Below are 20,381 nucleotides of genomic sequence, written 5' to 3' on the forward strand. Positions count from 1 at the left end.
AAAAATAGATTTGTAGGGGCGGCTGGATCAGGAACCGCCCCTACAAATGATACCTAGTATAAATTGGAGGGTAGCGCACGGGAGTCATCGTCTGGGCGCTGTCTTCTCCCTCCGACGCCATCAGGCTGCTAGGGTTTCCACCGCTGCCCACGCTGCCGGCCCCGCCGCCGGTCCCGTGCCCGCCCACACCAGCCCTCGGCGCTCGGCGTCCCACCCCCGGCCCCTAGAGCCCGCCCCCGCGCGCCGACGACGTAGGCTCCCGGCGCCCCGCGCCCGGCCCCCGACGTCCTGCCCCCGCACGCCGACGACGGGCGAGCTCCTCGGCGGTGGGTGAGCGCGGCCGCGCCCCTACGGCTTCTGGACCTTCGACCGCTTCAACTCGCTAGGCCACCGGCCGTCAGGACCCCTTCGACGACCTCATCACCCGCCACTCCGGCTCACCGTCGTCTTCTGAACACCTGTGCCGGTACGCTCCTTCTTTAGGATCTGCTAGAAACTAAAATGCATTTAGACGAATAGCTTGAATCCTTTGCTGGGAGATGCATTTAGACGAATTGTGTGTTGGTTCTATCTAGGGTTTTATTTATCTTGCTGTTGGTCGTTGGTCGAGAGCTCTGCTGATTTTGATTCTGCAAAAAGTCATAGACCACGCGTCCGCGTGCAAATGAGCCACCGACGCTCATATAGGTACTTTACCATTCATATAGATAGATAGACTTTTTATATGACTTGGCTGATTTACTTCTAGGTGCACATACAATTTTCTTCACACCACTTTTGTTTTTTCTTCACACCTACTTTTGTTTTTACCCAGGCAACCAATTGAACTGAAATATGTTTTTTTTCTATAGTAAACTCTCTAAAACTATATCTACTTGGAATCAAAATTTATCAATTTTCATGCTTTATTTCTGAAAGTTATATGTTTCCAGTGTGGTTTGACTGTTTGCCCCCATGGGGCTGACTGCAGCCTAGATATTTAATCACTCCCTTGAAACAGTAGGAAATCAAAGTATTCCAACAGATTCAACCAATTTTAGAAGTCGATTTCATGATTTTGAATATGAGAGCTGAGATTGGGAGGTTCTCATTTTAGCTGTTAGAACACGCTTCCTTTCTGTGAAATAGCAAGTGGCATCCTCTTGCTATAGTGGTGATTGGGTTAGAAATGTGTTTAGAATACGAATTGTTTTAGCAGGAACTGATCGGTGGTACCTTATCTCATGTGCTTTGCTCTCAATTTGTTTCACAACAATTTGATTTGGCTGCAAGGATGGAATACTCAGTTTAGGGTGGAGGTGGTCAGTTTAGGTGTTGGAATACTCTTCCTTTCATCAAAATAGCAAGTGGCATCCTTTTTCTACTTTTAGGCGTAAGGATTGCTGCCACATAGAATCGAGCTAAATGTAGTATTGCTTATCTGTTTGTTTTGTCAATGGTTTCTATTATCGTAATTTAACTATTTAAGAAGTTATTCGGGTTTGCTATTAGAACACACACTTAGAGTGAACTAGAAAATATTGACATCATTTTGGTATTTTTGGGATTCGTCTCTACTGCTTGTGTTCACTAGCTGCTAGAAAAGGCTTTCCTGCTAGCTCTGTTTGTGTATTAGAACAATTTAGAATATTAGTAGTTGTGCACATTTATAAGACAAATCACCTTTTTTTCCTCTTGGATGGGTGTTGCTGCTGCTCATGTCAAGGCCATCGTAGGATTCCAGAACCCTTTTATTCCTTGCAATGCCAGCAACCTTTGCTTCTCATACTCAGTGAGGAAGCCATAATTATTTTTTCTTGTTTGTACAACCATTTTTTGTCCTGAAAATGAAAAGGGCATCAGACATCTAGTACCCTAGTGCAATTATTATGTGGTTGAAGGAAAACAAAAAAAAATCATTTCATAAAAGTTGAAGGCAACAATTATGTGGTTGTTACTTCAGCAAGTTTGTTACTTCAGCACAGCAATAACAGCAGGTGTTTGTTAGCTTTTGTTCATTCATCAAAGCTATTTGTACCCAATCAGACATCTAGTGGCTGCTGGTTGGTCTCCTACAACTCCTATTACTACTACTTGCTACTCCTACTACTACTCCTGCTCTTCTCCTACTACTCTACCACTCCTCTTCTACTACTACTCTCCTGTACTACACTCTACTCCTCTCCTCTCCTCTACTCCACTCTACTCTAATTTTATATGGGTGAAAACTAACTGTAGCTCTATATGGGTGAAAACTAAAATGCTAATTTCTGTTGTGACCTTGTTTAGGATCTGCTAGAAACTTTTTATTTCATATAATATTACCAGTTATTTATATTTCATGACTTTTTTGCCTATGCACTTACCAGTTATCTCTATTTCATATAATATTTGGATGTTGCAGCTACTACATCCTATTCTTCATCCGACCTGCAATCTATTTGTCTGCAGCTTGCATCCTATTTGTCTACTATTATTAGGTGCAAGTGGCATCAATTTCAGCAAAAACGTAGTATTACGTTTTCTTTGTTTTATCATGATGTCTTGGTTTCCTGTTTGGTGATTTTGAGTATTAGAAATGTGGTTAGCATGAGCGAAATCATTGATTTGCCCATGTACCAGTGGCTGCTGGCTGCTGGCTGCTGGTTGGTCTCCTACAACTCTTATTACTACTACTTGGTGGCTGCTGGCCAGCTGCTCCTACTACTACTTGCTACTCCTACTACTCCTCTCTCTACTTACTACTATTGCTACTTATTATCTTCTGTCTTCTATCAACTCTTACTACTAGTGGCTGCTGGTTGGTCTCCTACAACTCCTATTACTACTACTTGCTACTCCTACTACTACTCCTGCTCTTCTCCTACTACTCTACCACTCCTCTTCTACTACTACTCTCCTCTACTGCACTCTACTCCTCTCCTCTCCTCTACTCCACTCTACTCTAATTTTATATGGGTGAAAACTAACTGTAGCTCTATATGGGTGAAAACTAAAATGCTAATTTCTGTTGTGACCTTGTTTAGGATCTGCTAGAAACTTTTTATTTCATATAATATTACCAGTTATTTATATTTCATGACTTTTTTGCCTATGCACTTACCAGTTATCTCTATTTCATATAATATTTGGATGTTGCAGCTACTACATCCTATTCTTCATCCGACCTGCAATCTATTTGTCTGCAGCTTGCATCCTATTTGTCTACTATTATTAGGTGCAAGTGGCATCAATTTCAGCAAAAACGTAGTATTACGTTTTCTTTGTTTTATCATGATGTCTTGGTTTCCTGTTTGGTGATTTTGAGTATTAGAAATGTGGTTAGCATGAGCGAAATCATTGATTTGCCCATGTACCAGTGGCTGCTGGCTGCTGGCTGCTGGTTGGTCTCCTACAACTCTTATTACTACTACTTGGTGGCTGCTGGCCAGCTGCTCCTACTACTACTTGCTACTCCTACTACTCCTCTCTCTACTTACTACTATTGCTACTTATTATCTTCTGTCTTCTATCAACTCTTACTACTAGTGGCTGCTGGTTGGTCTCCTACAACTCCTATTACTACTACTTGCTACTCCTACTACTACTCCTGCTCTTCTCCTACTACTCTACCACTCCTCTTCTACTACTACTCTCCTCTACTGCACTCTACTCCTCTCCTCTCCTCTACTCCACTCTACTCTAATTTTATATGGGTGAAAACTAACTGTAGCTCTATATGGGTGAAAACTAAAATGCTAATTTCTGTTGTGACCTTGTTTAGGATCTGCTAGAAACTTTTTATTTCATATAATATTACCAGTTATTTATATTTCATGACTTTTTTGCCTATGCACTTACCAGTTATCTCTATTTCATATAATATTTGGATGTTGCAGCTACTACATCCTATTCTTCATCCGACCTGCAATCTATTTGTCTGCAGCTTGCATCCTATTTGTCTACTATTATTAGGTGCAAGTGGCATCAATTTCAGCAAAAACGTAGTATTACGTTTTCTTTGTTTTATCATGATGTCTTGGTTTCCTGTTTGGTGATTTTGAGTATTAGAAATGTGGTTAGCATGAGCGAAATCATTGATTTGCCCATGTACCAGTGGCTGCTGGCTGCTGGCTGCTGGTTGGTCTCCTACAACTCTTATTACTACTACTTGGTGGCTGCTGGCCAGCTGCTCCTACTACTACTTGCTACTCCTACTACTCCTCTCTCTACTTACTACTATTGCTACTTATTATCTTCTGTCTTCTATCAACTCTTACTACTAGTGGCTGCTGGTTGGTCTCCTACAACTCCTATTACTACTACTTGCTACTCCTACTACTACTCCTGCTCTTCTCCTACTACTCTACCACTCCTCTTCTACTACTACTCTCCTCTACTGCACTCTACTCCTCTCCTCTCCTCTACTCCACTCTACTCTTCTCTCCTAAGCAGCTTTTGCTACTTCTACTACTACTCTACGACTTCCCTACTACTACTGTTTACTACTTCTACTTCTGTCTGGCAGTTGTTGCTTTTTTTGGGAAGCAGCACCTGCTTTTTTTTTTGCCAAATCTCCCCTCTCCTCTATTTTTGCCACCTTTCCTATCCTCTATGTTTGGGAAGCAGCAACTGCTTTTTTTATACCTTTTCCTCTCTATGTTTGTTAAGCAGCAGTTGCTTTTTTTTTTGCCAATTCTCCCCTCTCCTCTCCTCTCCTTTGTTTTGCCGATGATGAAATTGTCCAAGTCCATACATTATATGGAATATGAGCTGATGATCAAGAACTTGTGAGGAACTTGGCATCATTAGCAGCCGCCCCTACATTACCTTCTCCTCTCTTCTCTGTTATGATGCCTTGATGCTCCAAGTTCAAGATCAGATGATGATTGACATGTTTCTGAGGCCTCTACCACTGCTACTTCTCGTTTTTTTTATATTGTTGTTTTATAGGACTACTTTGGTTTATAGACCTTTTTGATTTCTTATACCTTCTCGCGTACCTAAAGCACACTTTTTTGCATCTTTTAGAACAAAGCGCGAAATAATGTCGCGGACAACAGACCGTGCAGCTCGATGCCCCGAGCATGATGAGCAGCCAACCCTTGAGGAGCAAGCACTAGAGGACCAGCTTACTCAGGAACAGTTCGATAATGAGGTAGAAAAAGATCTAGAAGTGATGCTTACTCAGGAGGAGTGTGACGAGGAGGAAGGCCCTGAAGGAGAGGCTGCTGAAGGTGAAGAAGAAGAGGATGATGAGTCAGAAGAGGGATATGAAAGTCCCGAGGATCCTTTCCCACCTGAAGCAAGAAGGAGGCCAACGGAGGAAGATTTGGACAAGGATTTTGACCCGAACGAGGAGGTAGGGAAGAAGCCTTAGCTTGTAAATTTTGCTAAAGCTTTGGCTGTGTTACCTCTGCTAACACTTTGACCTGTCCTATATACAGGTCCCTCCTGAAACTCAGAAAAGACGACGTCGACGTCCGCGACATCTCGCTGGACAAGACGGAGTAGAGGAAAGGAGAGCAGAGGCAACAACCACAGAGACGGATCACGATGCCTCTGCTCCACAAACTCAAGACACAACCACGACTACCAAGCCTAAGAGGAAACGAGGGGATAGAAAAGGAAATCTATATCCAGATAATGCTTGCTATGTGATAACGGAGGTTGGGCCAGCAGGGGAGATCCTTGAGCCGAAGGAATTAAGAGGACGATTCCGTAATGCGATCGGGGCCCTAGTAAGAGATAAATTGAACCCAGCAATCCCTAACTGGAAAGAGGTACCAGAGAACATAAAGAATGCACTATGGGATAGGCAGCTGAAGGTCAATTTTAGATTTCCAGAGGGTAAGCACAAATTGGTAAAAAAAATGCTATCAGGATGATGGGAGAGTCATTGCGACGTTGGAGGTCGGAGCTTAACACGAAGTATATCCAAAAGGGGTTAACTCCCTTCAACGAGTTCGGCAAAATAACTCCTAGTCAATGGGAGGAGCTCGTGGCTCAGAAGACTTCAGCGGAGGCATTGGAGCTCAGTGCTCGTAACACCGAGCTAGCGAAGAGGAACAAACACCACCATCATCTAGGCCCCGGTGGCTACTATGCCAAGGAAGAGCAGTTTAGAAAGATGGATGAAGAGGCCGCAGCTGCTGGGAATATCGATGTGACGAAGTTGAAGGTACGCTCAAGGAACTGGATATATGCGAGGAGTACAGAACCATCCGACAGTAATCTTAAGTTTGATAAGCCGGAGACCCAAGAGGCGGTATCAAGGATACTGAAATATGCTGAAGACAAAGAGAAGGGCTCATTCAATCCTTCCAGAGAGAGGGACGAGCTTAGCCTTGGCTTGGGAAACAAGGAGCACACAGGCCGCACCAGGGGGCTAGGGAAAAGGATGACTTGGAAGCAAGGATTCGAAGAGGACAAGCACATGTACAAGAAACATGGCCAAGACCGGGAGACTAGTCTTGAGCTCCAAGTGAAGGCTCTAGTTGCGAAGGCACTGGAGGAGCAAGGAATGTCTATGGAGCCACGTATATTAGTGACGCCACCGGGAGAACTGGCATTAGTTGGCAGCCCTCCGAAAGTTCCTAGCAGCCAAGGTTCCACTGCAGCCACAACCTCAGTCGATCTCATACGGGAACCTACTAGTTGCACCTTGGTGTTTCTCAGCGGCCGGCAGAACACTATGATGGAGGTGGCAACGGGTGTTGCACATCCTCCCGGTGGCTTACACCACAATAATAACATACCGCCGGACTACACTAGGGTCGAGGTGCATACAGTGAAGCCCGAGTTCATGCAGTGGAGGATAGACTACGCAACTCCCGAGGGGCTGGTGTTACTCGGAGACGTTATGTGGCAGTTCATCCTCTGGCACAAACGGGACATTATATTGACTGCTTCTTCGCCGCCTCCCCCTCTCCCAAATTTGGAGTGAGTTGTTGAGGCCGGGGAGATATTTTCACCGTCTCGTGACCCCCACATTCCTGAGATGCCACATTCTTCCCCGCCTCCTATCGAGCATGTGCCTGATGAGATGCCACAACCTTCTCCAGCTCGTACCGGGCAAGTGCATCATGAGATGCCACAGTCTTGTCAACAAGCACAACCGATACATGAACAACGAGTGCCTCCTGAAGAAGGTGATGCACAAGAAGATGAGGACGTGCCTGAATGGGAACTCCGAAAGAAGATTCCAATCCACATAAGGCCAGTTTATGTTCCGATCAAAGACGTCTCGTCGGTGTCCAAGTGGTATTCCCATGATCAGTTCAAGCCTGAAAACCAAGTTAAAAATGTCCCATCACGGGGTTCTGAGGAGGCCGTCAGTAGCAAACTTCACCAAATTGCAAAGCAGTATCCAAATGTTGATGCCATCGAATGGTCAAAGGATTGCCCGAAAAAATATGAAAGAGGCAAGCCCTTCCTACCAAACCGGGACATCCAGCGCCTACCACTTGGAATGAGAAGGTTTCATGATTGGTACTTGCGTGTTCTCCCAACGAGCATAGATATCATACAAGCATGCTTTCCCACCGGCACATTTGGAAGCCCAGCCGGGAAAATTGTCTTTGACTTCAATGACATGCACACATGCTTTCACCTGGGAGAAATGGAGATGAATCTAATTCGCACGTGGTGCCTGTAAGTCCTTGTCCTTCCGATATGATATGAATGTAATCTTTGAATTTTGTTGTAACTAACCCACGCCGTGATTTGTAGAATGCAAGTGCACATTGTCAAACAAATGCCAAGTGTGAAAGCCGGGTATGTAGACCCTCAAGCTATAGCCCAAACAAATTTTAATTACCCTAAACGGTGGACACTGGATGCCAAAGAGCTAGCAGCTGCAAAGACTCTTCGGGAGAAAGAGCGCATCCGTAGTGCGAAGCTAAGGGAAGAGTCCCTTAAGGTTGCGGCATACATTGCTCTGGCTTTCAAAAATCTCCAACAACACTCTACTATATGGCTACCATACAACTTCGAGTAAGTTCAACTATAACTTAAAGCTATGTTCGATATATTTTATTCGATGTAAAAGAGCTTATCTAGTTCTATGATTAAATCCATGCAGCAACCACTGGATTTGTATAGCCGTCGATGTCGGGAAGAGCATGGCATGGGTCTTTGATTCAATAGATAAGGACCCGGCGACATACAAAGACTTCATATCGATTCTCAAGACGTATACATATCGACAATCCTCATTAGCTTATATGTCTGTATACATACTTGTAACGTTCACTTATGCATACTAACAAGTTGTATTTGCTAAAATAATTCGAACAGGGCATTTAGGTTCTATGTCTCGCATCATCACGGAAGGCATGATCCAGCGAGGAAGGAAAAGCTGGCTATAAAAACACTATGTGCGGTAAGTGTAACTTACTTCTTCAGTACTCCGTTACATGGCTGTCAAAAGCATTACCTAATATTTTCATATGCAAAACACACAGTGCCCCAAGCAGAGGCCTGGGAGTGTACATTGTGGATACTATATATGTTCTATGATGAGTAACACCGGTGCCTACAGGAGACACCCCTTAAGGGTAAGTTTGAACCTCTTCACCCGTAGTATAAAAACTTTATAAATGGTATGAAATACTAAACTGAAACTTGTTTTCTTGTAGTGGAGAGAAGAGAAAGGAATGAAAAGAGACCCATACAAGGATGACCAACTCTTAGAGCTCGTCGGCGACCTTTGCAACTTCATATTGGACCAGATTGTACACGTCAGAGGCGCCTACCATGATCGAGAGTCTGACTTAGGTACAAATCCTCAGTACCAACACCTTCATGAGACTGAAAGGCTAGCTCTAGGACGTTGATAACAATGTGTATGAAATTTGTATATTTAATGATGGATTGTATATATATATCATTACGAATTGGACTTGTAATTGTACTTTATATAGTCGCGTTCGGAACGTTGGTCGCGTGGCGTTCGGCAACGCGAACGCGGTTTGGAACGTTGGTCGCAGGCCGTTCGGCAATGCGGATGCTGGATGGAATACGCAGAAACAAACAGTTCTGGTCGAATTTGAATTGTAAATTTGAATTTTTTTTGGCGGGAAAATGTACTGTAGGGGCGGTTCTAGATTGAACCGCCCCTACAAACAGGTATTATAGAGGCGGCTGGCACTACAGCCGCCCCTACAAATAGATTTGTAGGGGCGGTTCGTAATACCAGCCGCCCCTACAAATCTATTTTTAGGGGCGGCTCAATAACCAACCGCCCCTACAAATCTATTTGTAGGAGCGGCCTGGGAACCGCCCCTACAAATGTATGATTTGTAGAGACGGTTCGGTAGGGGCGGCTGGCCAAACCGCCCCTACAAAGGGTTACCAGCCGCCCCTAAAAATGCTTTTTGTAGTAGTGATTATTGGGTAATAGTAATATTACTTATACGTTGCCGTACCATATGCTCATTTTCTGTGTGCTCCGTAACTTGTTTGGCGTCGACACCTATTGCCATTTGACTCTTATAATGGGAGATTCAAACTAATTGTGTGTTCGAGGCTCTATGATGGGATGCATTGCAGCATCCTCTGATTAATAATAATTGTCTGTAGATGGTAGCTGTAGCATATTACTATCGTGGGTTCAAAAAAATAAAATAAAAAATGTGCATTACTATCGCACTGAGTAATAGCAAGCGACGTGTACATCTGATTACGCCAGAAATCTTTCACTCGATCAAACTGGCTGTACAAGTGGCTCCATTTGTCGCCGGATTAGGAAATCGATATACCACTAATCTGCATTAAACTATACACCATATTTGTTTGATCGTATCAACCATGCTTATCAGTCATAATATATTTTTCTCTCATAACAAAACAGTATCAGTCGACTTATAAGCCACGTAAACACTCAAGCTAACATGGTGGCCTGGCCTTCCCCTTCTCCGATGGGGCCTTCTTTGCCTTTGACAGGGACGCGTTGCTTATAATACGTGGGTCATGAGTTGTCACGTTTGAGTGGAACCCATATCGGTTAGATGGAAGCAACGCTAACCACCCTCACGATAACACGACAAGCTCCTGTGATATTCTGGAGCCTCCCCTCATTCAAATATATATAAATATAACCTGTAGAGCCTCTCTGGATTCTTTTTTTTTAGGTCCTAGAATTCTAGTATCAAAGTATTCTAGCTAAATCGTCACCGTGTGACATGTCACTATATGCCGTGGGGCCGGCGCGGCAGCAGCTGAGGGCGAGAGAAAGAGACCTCGCCGAATAAAACAGCTTGAATTCGACGGGTTGCGTATGCGTCCGAACAAACAGCGGGTGATTCGCGGAGTGTTCGGCGGGTCTTTCAGTCAGCTTATTTGCTATTTTGTAAGTCATGGTATAATATTTTTTTTAAAAAATCAGTTATACAAATTAGCACCAGCGGCTTTACCATCAGCCGAACACTTCTTTGGTCTTATATTAATTACCGGCAGTAACTTTTTTTTATTGCCTCTCATCTGGATAGAGCTGTAGCATCTGTTCGTATACACGCACGCCAACTTAACACACGCACACTACTTACACTACCCGTGTACAAACAATCTATAACTACACCTAGATCTGAAGACCGCGTCTTTTTTACATTATCGAAATCCACTGATTTCGTAAGCGACGGGCATATCACGATTCCATTGTGGGATCACGCTCGAGTGTGTAACCTGTCCCTTCTTCGCGAAGAAGGCGAAATCAGCATTGGCAAAATAGGTTCAGTTACCACGTTTATTTTAAGAAGAAAAAAAATGCTGAGAGCTCTTTTTACCACGTTTGTACTGGTCGCTGTCAGGACTCTAGAACTATTGTGGGGTAAAAGTTTTGTCGCTTCTACCTACGATAAGTACGTCTCGGTAAATTAGGGCCAGGGTAGGGCAAATGAGGTCGATCTTAGTGTCCAGCGTCACGCGTTGACTTCATTTGCAACGGAGTCGTCGAGGTTCCAAGTTTAGAAATGATATAAATTGACGATCCAATCCAACATGGAGTTGGCAGAGTCGTGCATCAACCAGCATGCATGATTTTACTTAACATCAGTTTCCTCGTTCGACGCGACGGCCTCGAATCACATAATAAGCTTATTCAAGTACAATCACGGAAGCCTTCCATGAAGATTGTTGTACGAGGATGAGCGCACGTCCCCCGTTGATCCTTTCTTCGAAATAGATAGGGAAGTTATCTGAATTCCAGTCAAACGAGAAGTGACATATAAATTAACAATGAGAAACTTCATTCACATTTACTTATCATATATTTTTCCAAACACAAGTTACGATATTATCGAATCATTTCTTTGGCAAACCCAACTTTATCATATTTTCCCGAATAAAATTGACCTAAATCAAAATTATTTGAGTGTGCCTTGCCGTGTTTCATTGCAAAGAGGGAGTAGTGTACGTTATATTATATGTTTGCCGCGACGTCAAAGTCGATTTGGTATTTTCTTCGGGTAAAATACATTTTTGAACCATAATAACACATAAAACAGGGATAATGGATGCTCTCTAACTGTCAATACCAGAAAATTTTATGCTCAGACTGGTTTATATAGAGTTATTTGACTTTTATCTGTTTGGAATAAATAATGAACATGACTACGAGCAATAAAACAATAGAAATATGAATAAATTAGTTCAAATAACTATATATAAATCATAAATAGGTAGATAGAATTGTTAGAAAATAAAATTGGTACAATTTTCATATTTTTCTGATTTAAAATAAATCATGTGGATTTTTAGACAATAAATTATATTGTTATTATTTTTATAAAATAGAAAACCACGATACCGGCAAGAGGATTAAATTTAGGGCCTGTTTGGATTGCAGGAAAAAATTCCTGTTCCTGTGTTTTTTCTGTGAAATTGAACTGATTCCTATAAAATTCCTACAAAATTCCTGTGAAATTCCTGCGTTCCAAACAAGCTCTAGTTTTTATAGTTGGGGCGTACTTCACCCGATTTCGTTGAAAATCGAACTGCTATATAAGTTGGAGGTTGAAAATGTATTTATACTATTTTTTCAATGAACGCCCATTGAAACTTTGCTTGCACCAGTACCTTCGTTTGCCGTCCTTAACTTGAGTGCGATCCACACTAAACTACACTAGAGATCTCTTATCAATCAAATTAAAAACAAATATACAATGCATTTCGGCTTGACCTAGCTAAACAACGCGCCTTATCATCTGCATAAAAGAATGGCTGCAATGCTGCATGCATGTTACTTGTGTGATCTGTGCCACCCTGTACCCTCCCCCCGTACTGTACTCAGCCTTGCTGTTCGATTCCCTTCCCCTCTCCTGCTCGATTAAGAATCTCCATCCCTGTCTTCGTTTGGCTTATAAGCCGTATTTTTTCAATCAACAAATAGTATTTTTTTCATAATAAATTAGCCAACAGTGTTTTCAGCCCGTCTTATTAGCCAAACACGTCGGCATCTTTTTGCAATCTGTACTTTCATGTTCTCTCTAATAGCTAGCTAGCTGTTCATCTACTATCTTTGGGAGAAAGAACGAACGAAGAAAGCAGCCATTGAACATGCTTGGCGAATAAAATTGACTAGCTGAGCTCGCATGTGACCTTCTCTATAAGCTCGTTTGATCTTTCTCTACATGTTCCTGGATTACATGATCTGACAGAGACGACAAGGTTGGAAGATGTTGGGGAGAGAAAATTTCGTTTGCATGCATGATGATCGATGACGAGAAGAAAGAAGAAACTGCTTGATGGACAGACCTGGACTTTGATCTAAATTCGTTTGCATGCATGATGATGACGAGAAGAAAGAAGAAACTGCTTGATGGACAGACCTGGACTTTGATCTACTGAAGCTATGTACACCGTTGCTCTGGGGCTGATCTGATGACCCCTAAGAATTCGTCCTTAATTACGTGCTTGGAACCGATCGAGTGGCCCGTTGTGATCGTCGTCGCATGATCTGACCTGACGATCGATCACTCACTGAGGGACTCGAATTCCCACCATTGCGAGCCGCTGCAGGTCTGCTCCGTCGTCGACGATGGCCAGCAGCTGGAGTGGAACTGGAACGGCTGGTGCTCCGGCGGCCCCGACGACGTGAAGCCTGCTGCGATCGGCTGCGGAGACGGCCGGAAGAGGGCTCCCACGTCGTCGTCCGTGAAGTGCGCGAACTTGCCAGCGCCACCGCCCTCGGACGAGTAGAGCGCGGCCCCAGCGGCGTCCGTTAACTCCTCCTTCATGCCACCGACGCCCGAGCGCACGTCGTCCCCGGCGCCGGCGTCCGCATTGCCGCCGTACTTGCCCCGCGGCTCGTGCAGCATCTCCGCCAGCTTCTCCAGCTGCACGCAACGCATTCAAGAACCGATCGATCATTAGGGAAAAAATGAACTGGGCATGTATGCATGATCATCTGAGAGCATATATGCAACGGATCAACACGGGGCGCGCGCGCGCGAACGAACGAGAGATGGGAGATGAGTGACGAGCTTGACATCGTCCTGACCTGCTTGAGGAGCGCGTGCTTCTCCTTCTTGAGGGACTCGTAGCTGCAGAGGAGCGTGTCGTAGTCGTCGCGGAGCGCGGAGTACTCGCGCTCCAGCTGCTTGGACTTCCAGCGCGCGCGCTTGTTCTGGAACCAGATGGCGACCTGGCGCGGCTGCAGGTCGAGCTCCCGCGCCAGCTGCAGCTTCTGCCGGGGCTCCAGCTTGGTCTGCGTCGCGAACATGGACTCCAGCGACTTGATCTGCTCCTCGCTGAAGCGCTTCTTGTTCTTGTCCAGCGCGCCGCCGCCGCCTTTTCCTCCCTTCCCTCCGGCCCCGCCGCCCACCTCCATCATCCACTCCGGCACGTCGTCCTCGCCGTCCATGGCCGCGCACGCACGCACGCCTCTCGGATCACGAGCTCACTTCCTCAGCTAGAGCTAGTACTAGTAGTGTTGCCTGGCTAGCTCGCTGAGGAGGAGAGGAGGCAGCAGCCCGATCGATCACAGGCGAGGCGAGCTGGGCGATCGACTAGTTTAATCGGCGTGATGGCAACGGCGTGGCCAATGGAGCGCGGTGGCGTGTGCGCGCGCGGCCTGTCCCTCTCCAGTCTCTCTATAGCTAGCTAGCGAGCGCTGTGCCGCGCGGCCCCGCCCGCGTCGCTGTCGTGGGGCAGACAGAGGCCGGGAATTCGCTCCCGATCCCTATCCCTCGGGGGTGTTCGGATCGTCGAAAGACTAAACACGAATCTAATGAAGCTTAATAGATTCATCTTATAAATTAGTCTTAATTTGTGCAATTAGTTTTATAATTAGTCTACTTTTAATACTCCATGTATTCGTCCATTTGATATGACAGGGACTTGAGGTGTTCGAATTCAAGAACTAAAATTTAGTAGATATTACATCGGATATTTAGATACTAATTAGAAAGACTAAACATGAGTCTAATTAGGTCTAATAAATTCGTCTCGTAAATTATTCTCAATCTGTACAATTAATTTTATAATTAATCTACTTTTAATACTTCATACATGTGTACTATAAATTTTAGAATGTGTAACCAAAACCCTACACCAACGACGGAGCCAGAGCCAGCGCCAGCTCGCATGCCGACGGCGGCCGCGATTTTTACCGGTGCCGCGGTGCGTGTGCGAGCAAGTGGTGGTGCTTGTTACGGCGCCGCGCGCGGGTGGGGCGGGCCAGGGCGTGCCGCTGGCGCCGACCCGGTTGGTGCGGAGGGAGACGTGCGTACGGGCGCGGCGGGGCGGGGCGGGATAAGGTTAAAAAACTGCCCGCGTGGCGTCGCGTTCCTGCGCTGCGTTGCGCTTGCGTGCGCGGGGTTGGCTGGCTGGTTGGTTGGGAAGATGGGCAGGAAGGGACGTGTCGGGCGTGCAGTGGCGGCGCGTCCCCGTGCCAGGCTAGGCTAGCTACCTGCCGGCCGCCAAACCCTCGCCCCTCGGGGAGCGCGGGGGGTTCCGTCGTGGTGGTGGCGCGGTTAACGACGCGCGGCTGAATTTGGCCGCGGCCGGCGGGGGTTGCAGGGCGAGTGGTGTCACCAGGTTGTTTCGATTCCGCGGGCGCTAGCTGCTGTTTCGATTCTGCGGAACCGAACCCTCGCTGCTCAAGACTCAAGAGCTAGCATACGGCTCTCAAACGGCGTCGCCGATCGAACTTGTCAACGTTTGCAGCAATCACCACCGGCGAAGTACATTTTGGGCTCCGGAGTACCATACACATATCACCATTTTATGCTCAGTACGATGCGTGGTCCGCGTTACACGTACTGTGGCTACTGGCTAGTCTACGTTGACGGCACCTATATAGACACGAAAGCGCCCAGGTTCATTTTCAGTGACGCGCCTGCGCCCAAACAAAGACAGCAAGCAGATGGCGCGGTTGAGTTGGACTGGGAGGCGCAAGGCAAGCCAGCCCTGTTCCCACCGTATTTTTCCTCACAACGAACAGTATTTTTCTCTCATAATAAATCAATCAACGATACTTTCAATCATAGCTTATCAGCCAAACGAACAGGACGGTTATCAGCCTCCTGCACATGTCATCCAGGTGTCCTCCTTTTCCGGTGCCGCTGGCGACTTTTGCTTGGACCGTGTGTGTGTGATCGCTCGCTCCGTTCGGCAGCAAAGTCTGACACCGCCCTTCCGAGTCCCTGACCGGCTAGTTGGCTCTCGTTGATCCCTTCCCGGTTACTATCTTATCAAGTTGAGTATTATGCCATCGATGATGGCCCCTCAGATTTTCGTGTCTTGATGAGTTACCTATCGTGGACTGACTGACAAGGGCACACAGATAGAAAGGCCTTTCGCCGCAGTTTGCAAATGGACTCAATGCATAGGAAATTACGTTCAGGTGCAACGTCGGACTGGGTGGGCTAAGTACGCGCGTAGAGGCTACAGGTTTTCTGTTCATGTGGGTCTGGATTTCCCTGTCGTTTCATTAGACAGCTAAGAATTTGTTCAGTGCCGGGCCGGGTCTTTATAGGCTAGGCTAAAACGATCGTATACATCGTGGATTATTATTGCTGACTGGTTTGGTAGAGAAAAATACTATTCTGACTAAAAATTTACGATCGTTTACGACCAAGCGAACAGACCGTATGTAGTTTAGGGTCTACGTTTGAACGTGGCTTTAATTGTGTAAGACGAATTTAAGTTTGGACAGGGCATGTACGTCTTCCGGCCGGCGCTGATCGGATGAGCTCGTGCTCATCCAAACTTTATCGACTTAGTACTTATCCCATCGTTTTCGACTTTTCGTCGGGCAAATAAGGCCCGGTTTAGTTTACAAAATTTTTAGTGAAATGATACCGTAGCATTTTTGTGTTATTTGGCAATTAGTGTCAATCATAATCTAATTAGGCTTAAAAGATTCGTCTCGTGAATTTCGTCTAAATGTGTAATTAGTTTTATTTTTTATATATTTAATGCTTTATGCATGCGTCAAAGATTCGATGTGACGAAAAATCTTTAAAAAATTTGTAAAATAAAGTGGAACTAAACGGCGTCTAAACGAAACTCGACCGGAGCCGATAGATAGCGGCGAACAAGAACCTACCCGACATGAATGCTGCCGCACGGCGTGGAGACTGTTCACGGGGGCCCTCCTGCTACGCTACGCTACAGCGCGCCGATCTATCGGCATCGGCTGGCCGCGTGGTGCTGGACTGCTGGTGATATCACGCGAGGCATATGGCCGGCCGGGACGAGACGGGCAGGTAGCGCCGCAGCGGGTGGCCAGCGAACGAACGAGAGGCGAGGAATCGGCCACGGCCAGCGACACGTACTACCGCTACAGTGCCTTCGGCATGGGCCCTGGCCCTCTCTCGATCGATGGATGGATCGACGGCCGCCGCGAGCGCGGGCGCGGAATCGACAAGGGCGGAAGGGCCAATGGCTACCGAATATCTCCGGTCCCCGACTGGCTTCTTCACTGAACCGTATGGCTGGCGAGATACGTATATCATCATAATTCATACATACATAGTTTCATACATGCCGCCATGTGTTGTTACTGCAACAAGTACTGCGGCCTGTCTCTGTTTTTTTAAAAAAAAAAAGAAAAACCGATGAGTAGATTTGCTGGGCATATATTGGTAGAGAAGAATATAAACTGACAACCGCCACCGTGCTTGTCTGCACGGTGAATTGGCAATGTAAATCTGCTGCTAAGTAAGGCAGGTAAACGATCGAGACCGACCGATCCTTTTTTACTGCGTGAAGAGGAAGACTTTTCTTTTTCTTTTGTCTTTTGTCTGTGGTGGACGGACGTCGTGATCCTTTCGGACAAGCAGCGTAGATATATATGGTTTCTTCGACCAGGACAAGCCCTGGGATGAACAGCAACAGTCAACGCGGGCTCCGCTCGCACAGGCGGATCGACGGGGACAATCTGCTGTTGACTCGTCCGTGATCTCATCGCCATCACTCGAGAACGCCAAGCCTTCAGGGGGGAAGAGGACGATCATGGCGAACACTGAACAGTGCTGCCTGTACCCTGTACCTGAACCCCCCATGACCGACGCTGAAGGCTGAACAAATATGTTGTGATTCGTCGAAACCGGTGACTCCGCACAGCGCCATGATCAAGGGTCATGGAGCTTTTCTATGCTTTGCTTGCTCCGAGGATCACAGAGATTACTACTTGTACTAGCTAGTAGATAGCTAAGCCAAGAGCTTTCTGGTCGCTCGCTTGTCATGATCAGGCACTGCTCATCGTCATAGGATCCATTACCTGACGGCAGCCTGATGGATAGGCATAGATCCAAGAGCATGACACCATTTGAGGAGCATTTCAACGACAGGTAATGGCTAAGCTAAGGTCCATTCTCAGCGATCAGGTAATAAGCTAATCGTCTGATGTAGCCGCCGCGTCGAGGTCAAAGCCCCGTCAACTGCCTGCTCATTACATGATCGCTGAGGCTAGCATGATCTCACTACCTGAGAAATTGTCATTGAAACCAGATACAATGGCATTTCGCCGTGTTCTCATCTCGACTTGCCACACAAATGAAATTAAATTATAGATGGTGTTGCCAATCATCAGAACAAAAAAAGCACGGGCTGTCGAGCACCTCTGCTGTGAGCAGTCACAGGTTCATAGATGCAAAATCTGGGCTACACTTTTGCATCTTTTGGCAAACAGAACAAGCAGTCCAGCACCTTATGCTCCAGAAATATAAACCGGAAAACAAAAGCAGCACAGCAGCTCAGAGGAGCTGTGAACATAACAGCAACAGGACCGACATTGTCAAGGACGATACCACATACTTCGGTTCCACAAGACGACAAAAGTTTCAAAGGTGAAATCAAAGTTTACGATGACCCTACCAGATTTAGCTGCAAACAGAAGCACACAGCCAAGTTTATTTTTCTTCTGGAGGTTCAGCTCCCTTAGTACTCGATTTCCCAGCGACGCTGGTAAATGGCAACAGCCTCCTGGGTGACATTAGGGCAACCTGACAAATTGATTCTCTTCAGGTTGGGCAAGGTTGATGCATGTAAGATAGCTAGTAACCTATCAGTGATCAAGGGGCACTCCATTAAACTAAACTCCTCAAGTTGGTGAAATCCTACAAGCATAAGAATCCTGATTTGGACATCGCTGATTTGAATATGATTCAAGGTCAACTTGATTAGATTGGGGCAAGACTCTCTGAGACACACGACAAAGTTGCCCCGGATGTTCGGGCATTCACCCAATATAAGTTCCTGCAGAGCTCCCTGGCATGATTGAGCTACAATGCAAACATGCCTGTCTGTCAAATGGTAGGATTGCAGTTCAACCTTTGTGATCCCATTGCTGTGCAGGATGCCACTTAAAATGAGTTCCATATGAGAAGCCTGACCACGTGCTGGAAAGCCAACGAGCCTAAGCTCCTTAAGCCCACGACACACCATGTTGACCCATAATAAGAGCAGCTCCATAGTTCTCTCACAGTGCTCCATACTGATCACCTTCAGCTTGGGACACTCACAGGCCACAGCTTCATCAAGATAGTGTGGCATTATCATGCCAAAATCACATGAATCCATAATCATTGATTCAATTGTACTGCTGATCAAGGACATAACTTCTATTGCAGCTTTATATGTAAAAAATAGGAACCTGACAAGTTTAATGGTCTTAAGCTTAGTGGGATTCATGGCATTGCCCAACAGCCACTTCAAGCCAAGTTCTGTCACTCCCCTGCAGTCATCAATTACCAAATGTCGTAGCAATCGAAAGTGAATTCTAGCAAAGTTAAGCATGCCTAGGTTCCGTAAACCTGGGCATTTCACCAGGATGAGGCTAGAGAGCTGGCGAAATAAGCATAATTGATGGAGGGCTGATGATTGTCTAGCAAAATTTATATGTGATTCTCCAGTCATCATGCCCTTGAGCTCAAGCTTGTCCAGATAAGGTTGGTTCATCAGTAAAGACAAGATGGCATCTTGCCCAATTTGAGGGCAGCTTCCCAGAGTAAGAGACTCAAGTCTCTTGGCATACTGCACAAGGGCTCTTAGAGACCTCAGTTATGGACAAGCACCCTTCGATACGGAGGAACTTCAGGTTTCTGCATTGCTTAGCAACCTGAGAAAGACCATCATCACTGATTGAAGACTGTAACATAACGAGATTTTCTAATGCAGGGCAGTTTGAAGCAATGATCCTGGCAGCTTTATCCGTGAGAGAGAGACAGTCAACGAGACAAACTGACTTCAGATTGCGGCATGCACTGGTTACAAAACGGATAGCACTATCAGTGAGCCGTGGAACTCCATCAACAACAGCCCCACATGGCGCACAATGAAGATCAAGATCAGTCACCACATCCCTTGCGCATATGTCAACAACAGCCGCTGCAAGCTTGACGTCATAAACGTTAGACAGATGCAGGCAAGGGTGAACGGCTTGATGAACACTGAAGGGGCCCCAAAAGTTTGGCCGCTGAGAGACCAATACGTTGGCCCATCTCCAACAGACAGAGGCACATGACTGCCGATCTTCTGGGTTTTCCACATGCCTGAATATTTCAGCTATGCAAGCTTCTGGAAGCTCATTTATCAAGTCCTGTGGAAGAATTCTTGATTGATAATTGGAATAACCTAGTCTTATATTGTTACAGGATTCATAAGCAGTTCTAAGGCAGCTTGATTGCCTCATGTTTCCTGCCATACAAACAATTTCGATCAGATTTGGTGGCATGAAGAAATAATGAACTGATTATGAATTGAGTTGGGAAATCTTTAATAAAATATTGGCATGCAAAAAACTCTTCCAAACAAAGAAATATAAATATATTGTACTGCAACATATACCTTTACTAATAATATGAATGCATCACAAAAGATACCCAAAAAATCCTAAACTCCAGAACTCTGTTTACATTCCTAAAAAGGAACTTTCATTTGCATAAATAGCATGTACCACCTACTGCAAACATATAGTT

The 20,381-nt window shown here is 45.7% G+C and overlaps 1 protein-coding gene, 1 long non-coding RNA gene and 1 pseudogene across 2 annotated transcripts; 1 reads left to right on the forward strand and 2 right to left on the reverse strand.

Annotated features, from left to right (window-relative positions):
- The first annotated feature begins 7,473 nt into the window (after nt 1–7,473).
- Nucleotides 7,474–8,153, forward strand: LOC136463840 (uncharacterized). Its single transcript, XR_010761104.1, has 3 exons — nt 7,474–7,611; nt 7,690–7,953; nt 8,042–8,153. It is a non-coding gene; the product is annotated as an uncharacterized lncRNA (long non-coding RNA).
- Nucleotides 8,154–12,608: 4,455 nt separating this feature from the next.
- LOC136463841 (homeobox-leucine zipper protein HOX6-like) lies at nt 12,609–13,993 on the reverse strand. The gene is made up of 2 exons (XM_066462820.1): nt 13,457–13,993; nt 12,609–13,292 (listed from the first exon to the last, which is right to left on the reverse strand). Exons 1-2 carry the CDS (start codon nt 13,817–13,819, stop codon nt 12,930–12,932), a joined length of 726 nt encoding a protein of 241 aa, XP_066318917.1. The 5' UTR covers nt 13,820–13,993; the 3' UTR covers nt 12,609–12,929.
- A 4,203-nt stretch (nt 13,994–18,196) lies between these two features.
- Nucleotides 18,197–20,095, reverse strand: LOC136463842 (EIN3-binding F-box protein 2-like; annotated as a pseudogene).
- Nucleotides 20,096–20,381: the final 286 nt, after the last annotated feature.

Source organism: Miscanthus floridulus, chromosome 7, assembly GCF_019320115.1.
Source record: "Miscanthus floridulus cultivar M001 chromosome 7, ASM1932011v1, whole genome shotgun sequence".
NCBI lineage: Eukaryota > Viridiplantae > Streptophyta > Magnoliopsida > Poales > Poaceae > Miscanthus > Miscanthus floridulus.

Excerpts from the sequence above, each read along its gene's own strand:
- LOC136463841 (XM_066462820.1), bottom strand. The coding sequence starts at position 13,819 with ATGGACGGCGAGGACGACGTGCCGGAGTGGATGATGGAGGTGGGCGGC. Across the intron at positions 13,293-13,456 it reads AGCACGCGCTCCTCAAGCAG|CTGGAGAAGCTGGCGGAGAT; the intron begins GTCAGGACGATG and ends CGTTGCGTGCAG.